Genomic DNA, 12,274 nt, shown 5'->3' with positions numbered 1-12,274 from the left:
AGAGCTCAGGGCTGCCTCAGAAATGGTTGGTCATGAGGGCCAGGGAATGTTAATACTATTTTTTTACTAATCTGGCTTTGTTTCACTTTTTTTTTATCCCCTACCCAGGACCAGGAAGAAAACAAAGGAGCCACCAGCTGGCCAGAGTTCTACATTGATCAGCTGAATTCAATGGCTGCTGTGAGTATTGCCCAGAGCCCTGGTGCCTCTGACCCCCGGTGGGGACAGCCTGCCAGCATTGTGCCTGGGAGGGTGGCAGTGCCACCTGTTAGACCAACAGCTACAGCTCTGAAATGGAGATGTTCCTGCAGCACCTGGGCTGTTCTGTGCAGCCACAGAAAACCATGGCTGGGGTTTGGGTGGGAAGGGACCTCGAAGGACATCCAGTTCCAAGCCCCTTCCACCAGACCAGGTAGCTCCAAGCCCCGTCCAGCCTGGCCTTGAGCACTTCCAGAGGGATGAGCAGGGGCTGTGAGCCAGGAGGGAGTGTGCTGCTTCCCTCTGGGAAGGCAGGAACACCCAGTGCTGGCCATGGGCTGCCAGCCAGGCAGAGCCCTGAGCCTGAGCAGAGCTTGTGATCAAAGCCTGCCAGATGCCTGGAGGGTGGCTGTGATCTCCCTGACGTGCTGCTGAAGAGGAGCTGGGTTAAATGGAGGGGTCAGCACAGCTCCTCGTATCTGCTGGGTCCCTTTCTGCCTTGGATTAGCCTCAGCCAGGGCTGGCAGGGCTCACCCTGACACCTCTGGGGGCCCAGCACTGTTGGGTGCTGCAGGAACCACTCAGGGAGCTGCTGTAGCTGTAGCTGTGCCTCATGCATGCCCAGAGAGCAGGCAGAGCTGGTGCAGGAGTCAAATCCAGCCCCAGCCCCAGCTGGAGAGCAAAATCCAGTGTGGGAGATGCATCCTGTGCACGCTGTCCCTGTCCCCAGCTGAATGGACACTGCTGGGTTGCACTGGGAATGACAGGGCTGGCTGTTCACCTTCCCCATGGCCTACTCTGGATGATCTCCAATAGCCTAATGCCTTTTTTGGATGTCTTTTTTTACCATGTGGTGCCCAAAACTGCCCCCAGGACTCAAGGGGAGGCCACACCAGTGCAGAGCAGAGCAGGAGTTGTGTGGGGGCTTGGAGACAGTGCCTTCATCCCTCTGTCCCCAGTCCAGGCTGTCTCCTTGCAGTCCATGGAGTAGTTTTCCTCACTGCTCCTTTTCCCAAGTTCTGGGATTGCCATAAGGATTCCAGACTTCCAGGATGGGTTTAGGATCCCCATGGCTTGGCACAGTGGGTGGTGGGCACTGCCACTCTTTGGGCACACAGGGAGATTCCCCTTCTGATCTCTGCCTTCCTCCTTGCACAGAGAAAATCCCTGATTGCCTTGGAAAAAGAAGATGAGGAGGAGAGAAATAAAACAATCGAAAGTTTGAAGACTGCACTGCGGACAAAACCAATGAGGCAATTCCCTTTCCTTTCCCTTTCCCCTTTCCCTTTCCCCTTTCCCTTTCCCCTTTCCCCTTTCCCTTTCCCCTTTCCCTTTCCCCTTTCCCTTTCCCCTTTCCCTTTCCCTTTTCCCTTTCCCCTTTCCCTTTCCCCTTTCCCCTTTCCCTTTCCCCTTTCCCCTTTCCCCTTTCCCCTTTCCCCTTTCCCTTTCCCCTTTCCCTTTCCCCTTTCCCTTTCCCCTTTCCCCTTTCCCCTTTCCCCTTTCCCTTTCCCCTTTCCCTTTCCCCTTTCCCTTTCCCCTTTCCCTTTCCCCTTTCCCTTTCCCTTTCCTTTTCCCTTTCCCTTCCCTTCCCTTTCCCTTTCCTGCTGTGGTTGTGGCTTTGGATTTGAGTTCTCTGGCAGAGCAGGGGTTAAATAGGGATATAAATGGGAGCTGTACAGAGTGAGGGAGATGAGGACTCTGAGGCACTAACTGCCTTTTTTTGGTTTCACCAACTGCTTTTTATTATGTCATTGTTTGTCATTTTGTTCCTTTTTCTTGGTCCTTCAGTGACCAGGAGCCACCAGGGCCTCCCTGTTTATTCAGGCAAATCAGGCAACATTTTTATTTTTCCAAATTTTCCTTTGTACTGAACAGAATTTAAAAATTCCTTGAAGATTGATTTTTTTTTCCCCAAGAAAACAACAATTTTTATAGGTCAGCTAGGACCTTTGTTTCAACTTCAACTCCTCTTACACTTTATGAGGGAATAAAGTCACATGAATCTTCAGGCTTTTATGAAATGGAAAACAATTTTTGATGGGAGGATAAATGAAGGCTGGGATGCTTTCTGAATGTCTGTAGCTTTCCCTAGTTTTGTTTTCTCTGGAGTCTGCATGCACACTTTTGCAACACTTCAGGTGCCTCAGGTTGACATCTGATGGGAATATGTTCCATTGGGAAGTGCCTGACCTGTTTTGGTTATGGAAGAAACAAATTTACTGTTGCTTGCAAGTACCTTTCCCTCTCCCACCTGTGGCTGATGGTCAGAAATTCCCAAGGTCCAGGGGGAGCACCTGATTTCTGTGACACCTGGACCTTGTGGGTGCTGGCCCCTGCAGTGAGCAGGGCTGGTGGCCAGCCATGAAACTTTATAAAATCCTTAAAAGTGGGGTTTGGGTGTTTTTTGAGGCATGCAGCAGGCTCTGGAGAAAATTTTACCTGTTGGACCTACTTCTGCACCCAGGGAAGTGAACACCAACGTTCCTATTGACTTTGGCTGGGAGAAGAGCAAGCTTTGAAGGAGAGAAAGCAGTTTTCCACAAGCCTGCAATTACTCCTTTTGTTGCTGCCCATCAGCATGGCTTGTTTGGAATTAAAATCATCCCAGTGCTGGGATGTTCTTGGCTCATTTGCTTTCCAGCCTTTTGCCAAACCAGGGGACACCCAGCCTGGGTGGCACTGGGCATGGGGGCCCTAAAATGCCTCAGCAGGGTGCAGTGCTGGGTCTGCCTGCTCTAGTGAACCTGCCTGGCACTGCCCTGTGTTTGCTGTCTGCTCTCTGGTCGGTGGCATTGTGAATCATGGTAAAAATCAGAAATCCCTTAAATTGGGGAGCTGTGCCTGAGGGAGGAGAAGGGTGTGGATGGGGAGGCAGGAGAGGTGGCAGAAGGCAGAAAGGCTGACATGGAGGTGTCTGCAGATGATGAGGAGGTGACTTCAGGGCTTGGGATCTTCTTCCAGGTCAAAAACTGGTCTCAAGACTCAGGTTGGTATTTTTTGCAGTGTGACTGCAAACTTCCAACCTCCATCCCAAGACCTGTGTTGGTGGCTGGGTTAGCTGGTTCTCTTTGAAATACCCTCACTCTGTGGAACCTTGTGCAGGCAGCATAGGCAACCAGGCACCAATTAAATTGATTTTTACACCCCCATCCCTGTGTCTGGGCCACAGGAGTCCTTCAGGCTTTCTGTTATCCATGAACAAGTACACAGGAAGGTTCTAGGTGCACATCAACAGGCTGTTTGAGGGTAAAAGGCAGACTTTCAGGATTTTGTTTTGAAGTGAAAACCCCCTTTTCTGGCAGGTTTGTGACCCGCTTCATCGACCTGGATGGCTTATCCTGTATCCTCAACTTTCTCAAAAGCATGGACTATGAGACAGCAGAGTCTCGAATACATACCTCGCTCATTGGGTGTATAAAAGCACTAATGAACAACTCCCTGGGCAGGGCCCACGTCCTGGCCCACCTGGAGAGCATCAATGTCATTGCTCAGAGTCTGAGCACAGAGAATATTAAGACAAAAGTGGCAGTGCTGGAAATCATGGGCGCCGTGTGCCTGGTTCCCGGGGGCCACAAGAAGGTACTGGAGGCCATGCTGCACTACCAGAAATATGCCAGTGAAAGGACTCGTTTTCAGGTAGGTGGATGTGCTGATTTTGGTTTGGTAATTTGAGATTTTGACTCATTTTGAGATTTTTTTTTTTTTTTTTTGGTTAATGGATTAAAGAGGATGGTGGGTTTGGTGCCGGTTAATTATTAGTGTGTTTACTTCTTGTTGTGAGAAAGGGTTAGGAGAATGGTGAAGCAGGTTTAAAACTTTAAGAGGGTATAAAAAAAAATTTATTAATAAATGAAAAGGAAATAAGGAAAGTAATTAAAAGGAAATAAGGAAAGTAATTAAAAGGAAATAAGGTAATAAAAATTAAAATAAACTCTTCAGAGCACTTCTCTCCACACCGCAACCTTTTTTTTCTTAAAACCTAAAATTTCTTGTCAGTTATTATTTCTAAAATAGTTTGGGTTTTTTTCAGTTTACTTAGGGAGATAAGTTTTTTTTTTTTATTAATGTTATGGAGATTTTTTTATAAGAGGGAAAAACCCAGTTCTTTTGTGTTTTCTAATTCCTTCACTGATAACAGCTCTTTGGGGAACCCTGTTATCATGGAGTCCCTCCTGTCTTCTACAAGTTTTTTTACAGCTTGTTGATGGGTTATGTTGATTTATGGGGTATTGTTTTAAAGATGAGTTTTTAAAGGTAAAAACTTTCATTATTTATTTCTAAAATCATCTTCATCCTTGGGAACAAAAAGTTTTACATCACTTCCCTACATTTCCACCATTCCAAACCACAACAGTAGGTCTCCACTCACTCCTCAGCCCCTGAAATTCAGCATTCCTATCCCTTTCTCCTCCTGAATATCCAAGTGGCAGCTTGCAAATGTTTTGTTATGGCTGTTTGCAAGTTGAAAAATCCAGAATTACCCCAGAGCTGTGTCTGATGGGATCTGCAGGAGGGAGGAGGGAGGAAACAGTTATTTAAGGTGACACCCACCAAAATAAAAGGCTTGCTTGTGCAGGGTCACTGGGATCAGAGCTCTGCAAGGCTGCAGCATACCTGGATGGGCTGGGTGCTGGGGTGGCCAGCAGCTGATGGAGCATCAGGAGGAGATGTTCCCTGGCTGTTTGGGCAGCACTGGGGCTGTCACAGGGCACTGAAGTGACCCCTTGTGCTTGGCAGACGCTGATCAACGACCTGGACAAGAGCACGGGCCGGTACCGAGATGAAGTGAGCCTCAAGACAGCCATCATGTCCTTCATCAATGCTGTGCTGAGTCAGGGGGCAGGCGTGGTGAGCACCAGGGCTCTGGCACTGCGAGGCTTGGGGTGTGCTTGGGGTGTTGATTTCAGTGAGCTTTCTGAGGGTGTGCTGAGCCCACAACTGTCCCTTGCAGGAAAGCCTGGATTTCAGACTCCATCTGAGATACGAATTCCTCATGCTGGGCATCCAGCCAGTCATTGACAAACTAAGGCAACATGAAAATTCAACCCTCGACCGGTGAGTAGGGATCCCCAGCACGTTTGTGATTTTTGTCTGCTGCCCTTGCTTCAGGTGTTGGCCTTTGGGGACATCACATGGCTCTAGAGTCACACCTCTCACAGAAATTCCTTGCTGTCTCCAGAGAAGGAGAAAAAAATTCCAACATGGTTTTGCTGCATTCTAATGTAGGGTTGAGCTGGGGAGGATGTGCCATCAGGAGTTCAGGGGATGCTGTCTGCCCTCATCCACCTCTTCTCATCCCAAAAGGCTTCTTGCACATCCTGTAGTGATTAGGAAGTCAGAGCTGAAGGTCCACTTGGTGTTTCAAGCCCTCCCAGTGTCTGGTCTGCTGACAGACCAGCTGCCTGTAATTTACTAAATGTCACATTTATATCTGCTTTTAACAGGTTGTTCTGGTTTGGTTTTTTTTTCCCTTTCTTTCCTCAGGCACTTAGATTTCTTTGAAATGCTTAGAAATGAAGATGAACTGGAGTTTGCCAAAAGATTTGAGCTGGTGAGTACGAATGCTGCTGATGAAGACACCGGCACTCAGTGTCACAGTTAGTTTTAAAGGAGTAGTCAAAGGGACAAAGAGTGATCTTCTGGATAAAATGTGGAGCTTGGAAATCTTTCCTGTTGCCCTGCTCTTTTGCAACATCTATCCTAGAGCCTGCTTTAGCCCTTGTGTCCTTTGCCTGCCCAGCAGCTCTGTTTGCCCCTCGCAGGGCGTGGGGTCCGGTTTGTCTGTCAGTTTTGGGGTGGGGGTGACTCATGGGCTGTGAAGCTGAGACTCAGGAACAGGAGATGCTGTCGTGGCTGCAGTGGCCTGACCTTGCCTGGCTCCTGCCCACAGGTCCACATTGACACCAAAAGTGCAACTCAGATGTTCGAGCTGACGAGGAAGAGGCTGACGCACAGCGAGGCGTACCCGCACTTTATGTCCATCCTGCACCACTGTCTCCAGATGCCTTGTGAGTCCCAGGAGAGGCCAGGACAGCCAGGGCTTGCTGGAGGCTTGGCAGCCCAGCCCTCCTGCCCAGCAGTGTCACAGCCTCCCCTTTGCTCACGTCAGTCTCTCCCCTTCCTTCCCTGCAGATAAAAGAAGCGGCAACACCGTCCAGTACTGGCTGCTGCTGGACAGGATCGTGCAGCAGATTGTCATCCAGAGTGACAAAGGGCAGGACCCCGATGCCACTCCCCTGGAAAACTTCAACATTAAAAATGTTGTACGAATGTAAGTGCTCAAGGGTCACTGTTCCTTGCTGGTCACTGTCACACAGTGGTGTTCCTGCTCCTCGGCTGGACACCAGCCAGCATCCCTGGAGCTGTTGGCTCCCCAGACTCACCCACCCCACCTTAGCCATCCTTTTTGTTAGACAGCACTTGCAGGTGATATTTGAGATTTAGGAGTTTTTGTGTGTTCCCTGATAAATTTTCCATAACCCTGCTGAGGGGACAGAGCAGAGCTATGAGGTGTACCAGTTTGGGAGCCTTAAATTTCACTTTCTCAGTCGTGTTCCTTGGTCTCCTGTTTGCTGTAGTAGGATTGTCTCATGTGCTACATCCCTTCTCCTTTTAGGTTAGTCAATGAAAATGAAGTGAAACAGTGGAAAGAGCAAGCAGAGAAAATGAGAAAAGGTGAGTGGTGGAGGAATACAGAGTGTGAACTCTAACCTTGGCTAAACAGTTACCATACACATGTATTTATATGTTTATTTATACATATATCTGCAGGCTTTACTGAAGGGCTGAGATACTATCATGCCATGGGGCTGACATGGGAAATGGGCAAAGCAAATAATATTTTTTCATGAGGAGGCTCCAGATGTGGTGTTGAGGCACAGCACAGGCTCCCTTTTGCCAGCTGCAGCTTCTCTGCAGGGCAGTGTGGGGTTTAGCCCCCCATGGGCTGCTGATGGCAAAAAGGAGTGTTTGTCACCCAAAGTGGTCTCCTGGGGCTGTTTCAGAGCACTCAGAGCTGCAGCAGAAGCTGGAGAAGAAGGAGAGGGAGTGTGATGCCAAGGCCCAGGAGAAGGAGGAGATGATGCAGACACTGAACAAGATGAAGGAGAAGCTGGAGAAGGAGTCCAGCGAGCACAAGCAGGTCAAGCAGCAAGTGGCAGATCTGACAGCACAGCTCCACGAGATGAGCAGGGTGAGACCTCAGTCCTGCTCCTGCTGTGGGCCCAGTCCCCAACCCCCTGCACGTGCTGTGGGGTGATTCCAAGAGGCTGAGCTGCGTGGGGGGACTGAGAAAGAGGCTTGTTGGAAGAGCCACCAAGGTGTCTGTCCCTAGGGGTGGGCTGATTTTGCCTCTCAGCTGCATTGAGCCTCAGTCAGGAGTGTTGAAGTCTTTGAATGCTTCCTTAGTTTCCTAAAATTTAGCCTAATTAATTAAAACTCAGCATGGGGGTATTTTTTAAGTGGTGTCTCTCACCTCCACATGACCAGTCCCCATTCCTCTTTCTCTCCCAGAGGGCAATCTGTGCTGCCAGTCCTGGAGGACCTCCCATGGCACCAGGAGCACCTGGTGGTCCTTCACCTTCTCCAACTCCTGGCTCCCTTCTTCCCCCTCCACCACCCCCCCCACTCCCAGGAGTGTGTCCCCCACCTCCTCCCCCACCACCTCCTCCAGGTGGTCCCCCACCTCCCCCTGGCCCCCCACCCCTGGGTGGGCTGATGCCTCCCCTTGGACCACCTGTGGGCATGGCCTTCAAGAAGAAGAGCATCCCTCAGCCAACCAACGCCCTCAAGTCCTTCAACTGGTCCAAGCTTCCAGAGGTAAGCTGGGCAAAAATGTGGGCAGTGAGACTGGAGGTGCTGGATGGTGAGGTGAGGGCAGTGGGTGGGGACCCCCAGCTGCAATGCTCCCCCTGTCTTGCAGAACAAGCTGGCAGGCACCGTGTGGACCAACATAGACGACACAAAAGTGTTCAAAATCCTGGACCTTGAAGATCTGGAAAGGACATTCTCAGCCTACCAAAGACAGCAGGTAACAGCTGGCCCAGGGTGGGCACACCTGGGTGAGGTGCCACCATTATGGGATCACGTGGTTTCATTTATGGTCCCAAAACACATCTCCCATCATTATTTCATACCAAAGCCATGTTTGCCAGATCAGCTTCATCTGCTTTGCCCTCTCATCCACGTGCCAGAGCCTTGGTGTTGAGGCAGCTGTTGGTGGCTCACGTGCCTGATTCCACACACCTGACCACGTGCACCCTGAAGATTTGGTGGTGACCAAAAAACCACACACACACACACAAAAAAAAAGAGAGACAGGGAATGTTATGAAAATAACCCCCAGATGTGGCCACAGTTGGGTAATATTTTTGGATTGCTCTTAACAGCAACTTCTCCATGTGTCTGTATTGGGTGGAAAATTTTTATCCCTCTCTGGCCAAGAGGGACTAAGTTTTGCCCACATCTACCATGGGTGGGTCTCTTCTTTTATTTTTGTAGTGAGCCAAGAGCAAAATGTGAGCTTTGAACAAATATTCCAAACCAAAATAATGTCATTGCAGGCAAAAGTCTCTGCTTTTTAATCTCCTGCTCAAGCACTATAGGCCCAATTTGGAAGGCATCAAAGCACATGAAGAAAGTTAGACACTTATTTTACCCCAGGCAGGGTGAAAATGGGCAAAAGCAATGAGTGTTTCAAGAGGGCAGGAGAAAAAGCAAGGAGAGAGGCTGAAAAAGGATGTTCACCTGCTGAACACCTGGCTGTGTTCCTGGAAGAAGAGAGCAGCTTGTCTCCTTCGTGCCAGGCCCAGTCAGAGGGATGGTGCCAGGAAGGAGTGGACCAGACCCATAAGCTCATTAGGCAGTGTGAGAGTTTAATCTGTTCCAGGGGCTAATTGAGGGAAAGATCAGGGTGGATTAGAGCAGGGCAAATATGAAGAGTAACCCAGCAGAAGTACGTGCTGCCTGCCCCAGTGTTTTGGGAATAGGTGACCACAGCAATGTCTCTTTCTCCTGGCATTTTTTGAGTTTGACTCATGCCTACTGGAGGGCATGTCTGAGGACAGGGAATGGAAATGGAAGAGGAGCAAGAATAGAAACCTGAGTGTCAGCAGGATGGTTTGCCCTCGGGCCCGAGCCCATGAGTCACCTGGTGTGATGAGGATTATTGCCAGGCAGGAATTTAAAAATAATTTGGCTTGGCTGAGGTCCTGCTGGGTGAAGTGGCTGGTTAGGTTTGGGGCCAGGAGGAACAGGGAGATGGTGCAAAGAGAGCTGTGACATGAGCTTACACCCCAGATGGGACGAGGACCAGAAGGGAGCTGAATGGAGGAGCCAGGGGCTGGGGTGGCACTGGCAGGAGGTGCTGTGAGAGCATCTGAAAGGCAGATGGGAAAGGCAAGGCAGAATCCCACCTGTGAGATGCTGCTGGGGCTGGAGCTGCCCTTGGGGACGTGGTGCACAAGTTCCTTATGGCTCATTCTGTGTGAGTGGAGCCATGGGACACATCTCCCTGGGCCTGAGGGATGTGGTTGTCTAGCTGGGAGTCCCCAGGGTGCTCCCAGCCTTAGTCCCAGGATGGAGAGGGGGTGCATGGCTCTGCAGCCAGCAGCAGTGCAGGCACCAGTGTGTGGGGCTAGAGTGGCTCCAGGAGATCAGGAGAAGTGGAAGTGTTCCAGGCTGGATGGGCTCTGAGCAGCCTGGTGGAGTGGAATGTTCCCTGCCCATGGCAGGGGGGTTGCACTAGAGGATCTTTCAAGTCCCTTCAGCCCAAGCCAGTCTGTGGTTCTGTAACACATGCAAACCACAGGGCTCTGAGTACATGGTGGGGGGCAGGGGGAGTGAACAGCCTGTCCCTGAGGCACAATGAACTAATAATGGTTTCATAACTCACAGCATGTTCAAGCTCTAGCAAAACTTGGTTTCTGTCACAAAGAAGCAAGGGAGGAGCAGGGTTCTCCCTGCCTGTTCCCTGTCTTGAGCCACTTGCTCAGTGATCGTGCCTCTCACTTGGCCTGAGTCACAGCATCCACAGGACATGGGGCATCAGGGGCTGCCTGTCTGCCCATGCCCCCAGACAAAGCAGGGCTCTGAAGATGCATGGTCAGGGGGTGTATCCCTGTGGGACAGCAGGCAGAGGTGTGTGCAGTGCACAGAGCTCTCTGACCCCCCCAGGGTGCCTGCTCTGGGGCTGCCTTTGCTGGGATTTGTCTGGTTTTGCTGCCAGAGTGCCTGGGAATCCCAAAGTGCTGCACAGACCCGAGGCTTAACCATGTACTTAATTTTAAGCATCTCTTTAAATGTTTTTCCCACATCACAAGCTGGGATGTAAATGCAGGCTATTAGCTGAGCTCTGCAGCTTTTGGGAAGGGCCCTTTCCAGTGGGGAGCACAGGAACCCTCTGGGCTTCCTGGGGAGCATCCCTGCCTCACAAGGCAAGAAGCTGTGAGGAGAGCCTGGAGCCTCCCAGCCAAGGCTCTGCAGATGTCCCTGTCCCCAGAGAAGCTGTGAGCCCTGCAGCTGTACAGAATACCAGCACTTACAGAAAAGCCAGCAGGAGATTTTGGCTATGGCATGAGAACTGGCAGCAGCTGTGTGAGGGTGTGCATGTAGTGATGGAGAAAGGCAAGTCCAGGACCATCAGGGCTTAAACTACACAGGGGTTTGTGCCTCTGTCAGGATGCCTTGAGAGTCTTCATGGAGGTGGAGGCTGGGAGTGATGTTGATAAGTAGCAGTGACACAGCCAGGGCAGTTCTGGCAGGTCCTGCAGTGGTGAGTGATGTAAAAGAGTCAGGGCCAAGTGGAAAAAAATATGTGTTGTTGAACCAGGGGCTTAGCAGTGAGCTGGGAAAGAATTCATCTCCCAAAAAAGGATGAAGGCAGGAAAGCCTCCAGCTCCTCCCTGCAAGAAGAGTGACCTGCACAGGGGCCAGGGACAGCAGGGCTGGGAGTTGTTTGTAGGGATGGTGACAGCACATTTAAAGCTGCTCCTCCTTACACCATCCTGCAGCAGAGGCTGGATCACAGCTCCTGTGAGGGAGAGGGGCAGGGATGAGGCTGGTTTGAGGCAGAGAAGGAGGGTTTTTGTATGAACCTTTTCTGTACCTTAATGCACAAGGAGCCCTCCCTCTCCTGGAGCAGGGCTCTGCAGAGAAAGCCACCATGTCCTCCCTCTCCAGCAGCCTGGGGCAACTCTGAGCATCATGGGGCAGGTCTGAGGGTTGAAATGGAAGGAAGAGCTCCTAATTAGGGACCAGTTAAATGAAGATGAAGACACCCATTGCAGCTTGTGGGTGTGCTTTGTGCCTGTCCCACAAAGGAGGCTGCTGGGTACAGATTGATTAGTGAAACACTGATCCTTAGCCTTTACTGAACCAGAGGCTTTTAGCCACATGGCTTTTGATCAGCAGAGCTCAGCCAAGGGGATGGGGAAGGAAAACTCTGTGTGTGTGCACATGTGTGTGGTGCCAGCTTTACTGCACCTGCATCCAGCCTGCTGGGGAGAGCCCAGCAGCACAGCCAGGTCTGGGGAGGGGCCTGCTGCTGCTGGGCATTGGGGTGGCATTGGCCAGGCTGCTGAGCCCTGGAGAAGCAGGGAGGAGGAGGAGGAGGAGGATGAGAACTCGAGGGGAAGTGTGTTGCTGTGGCCAGTGGTGAAGTTTTGCTGCGGCCGGATTCGCTGCGGGATGCGCCTCTCCTTATTTCCACTTATAAGCCCTGTTTTTCCTGGCAGTCACATTGGCATTTCAGTCCCTCAGATGTGCAAGAACCAGCAATTTTCCTCCAGGCACGGCTGGCTGAGCAGTGCTGTGCCTTTGGGCCAGTAGCAGGGCTTGGCCAGCATCCTCCCACCTCATCCCGTGTCCCCTCCTCACCCCTGTGCACAATGTGCCTTGGCCTGATCCATTCAGGAGCCTCCTCTTCCATCAGCTCTCCTCTTCTGCACATCCCATCACCCACATTTTCACCTGCATCCCCCCCATATTGCATGTTTCCCTTCCCTGTGCTTCAGTTCCCTCTGGTTTTGCTGAGATCACTGAACTGCATGTGTTTTTACTGCCTTTTTCCATGCTTCTG

The 12,274-nt window shown here is 51.0% G+C and overlaps 1 protein-coding gene across 1 annotated transcript in view; it reads left to right on the top strand.

Moving 5' to 3' along the window:
* Positions 1 to 12,274, top strand: part of DAAM1 (dishevelled associated activator of morphogenesis 1) — a 94,285-nt gene that overhangs the window by 61,123 nt on the left and 20,888 nt on the right. The window contains exons 5-16 of the mRNA XM_059850543.1: positions 109 to 180; positions 1,357 to 1,451; positions 3,501 to 3,834; positions 4,936 to 5,046; positions 5,150 to 5,253; positions 5,683 to 5,749; positions 6,089 to 6,206; positions 6,331 to 6,469; positions 6,815 to 6,873; positions 7,203 to 7,390; positions 7,711 to 8,016; positions 8,120 to 8,227. Coding sequence (XP_059706526.1) covers positions 109 to 180; positions 1,357 to 1,451; positions 3,501 to 3,834; positions 4,936 to 5,046; positions 5,150 to 5,253; positions 5,683 to 5,749; positions 6,089 to 6,206; positions 6,331 to 6,469; positions 6,815 to 6,873; positions 7,203 to 7,390; positions 7,711 to 8,016; positions 8,120 to 8,227 — 1,701 coding nt within the window. The remainder of the gene's footprint in view (positions 1 to 108; positions 181 to 1,356; positions 1,452 to 3,500; positions 3,835 to 4,935; positions 5,047 to 5,149; positions 5,254 to 5,682; positions 5,750 to 6,088; positions 6,207 to 6,330; positions 6,470 to 6,814; positions 6,874 to 7,202; positions 7,391 to 7,710; positions 8,017 to 8,119; positions 8,228 to 12,274) is intronic.

The sequence above is a fragment of the Haemorhous mexicanus genome, chromosome 6 (assembly GCF_027477595.1).
Source record: "Haemorhous mexicanus isolate bHaeMex1 chromosome 6, bHaeMex1.pri, whole genome shotgun sequence".
Lineage (NCBI taxonomy): Eukaryota > Metazoa > Chordata > Aves > Passeriformes > Fringillidae > Haemorhous > Haemorhous mexicanus.
This window is presented reverse-complemented; position numbering and strand designations above follow the sequence as displayed.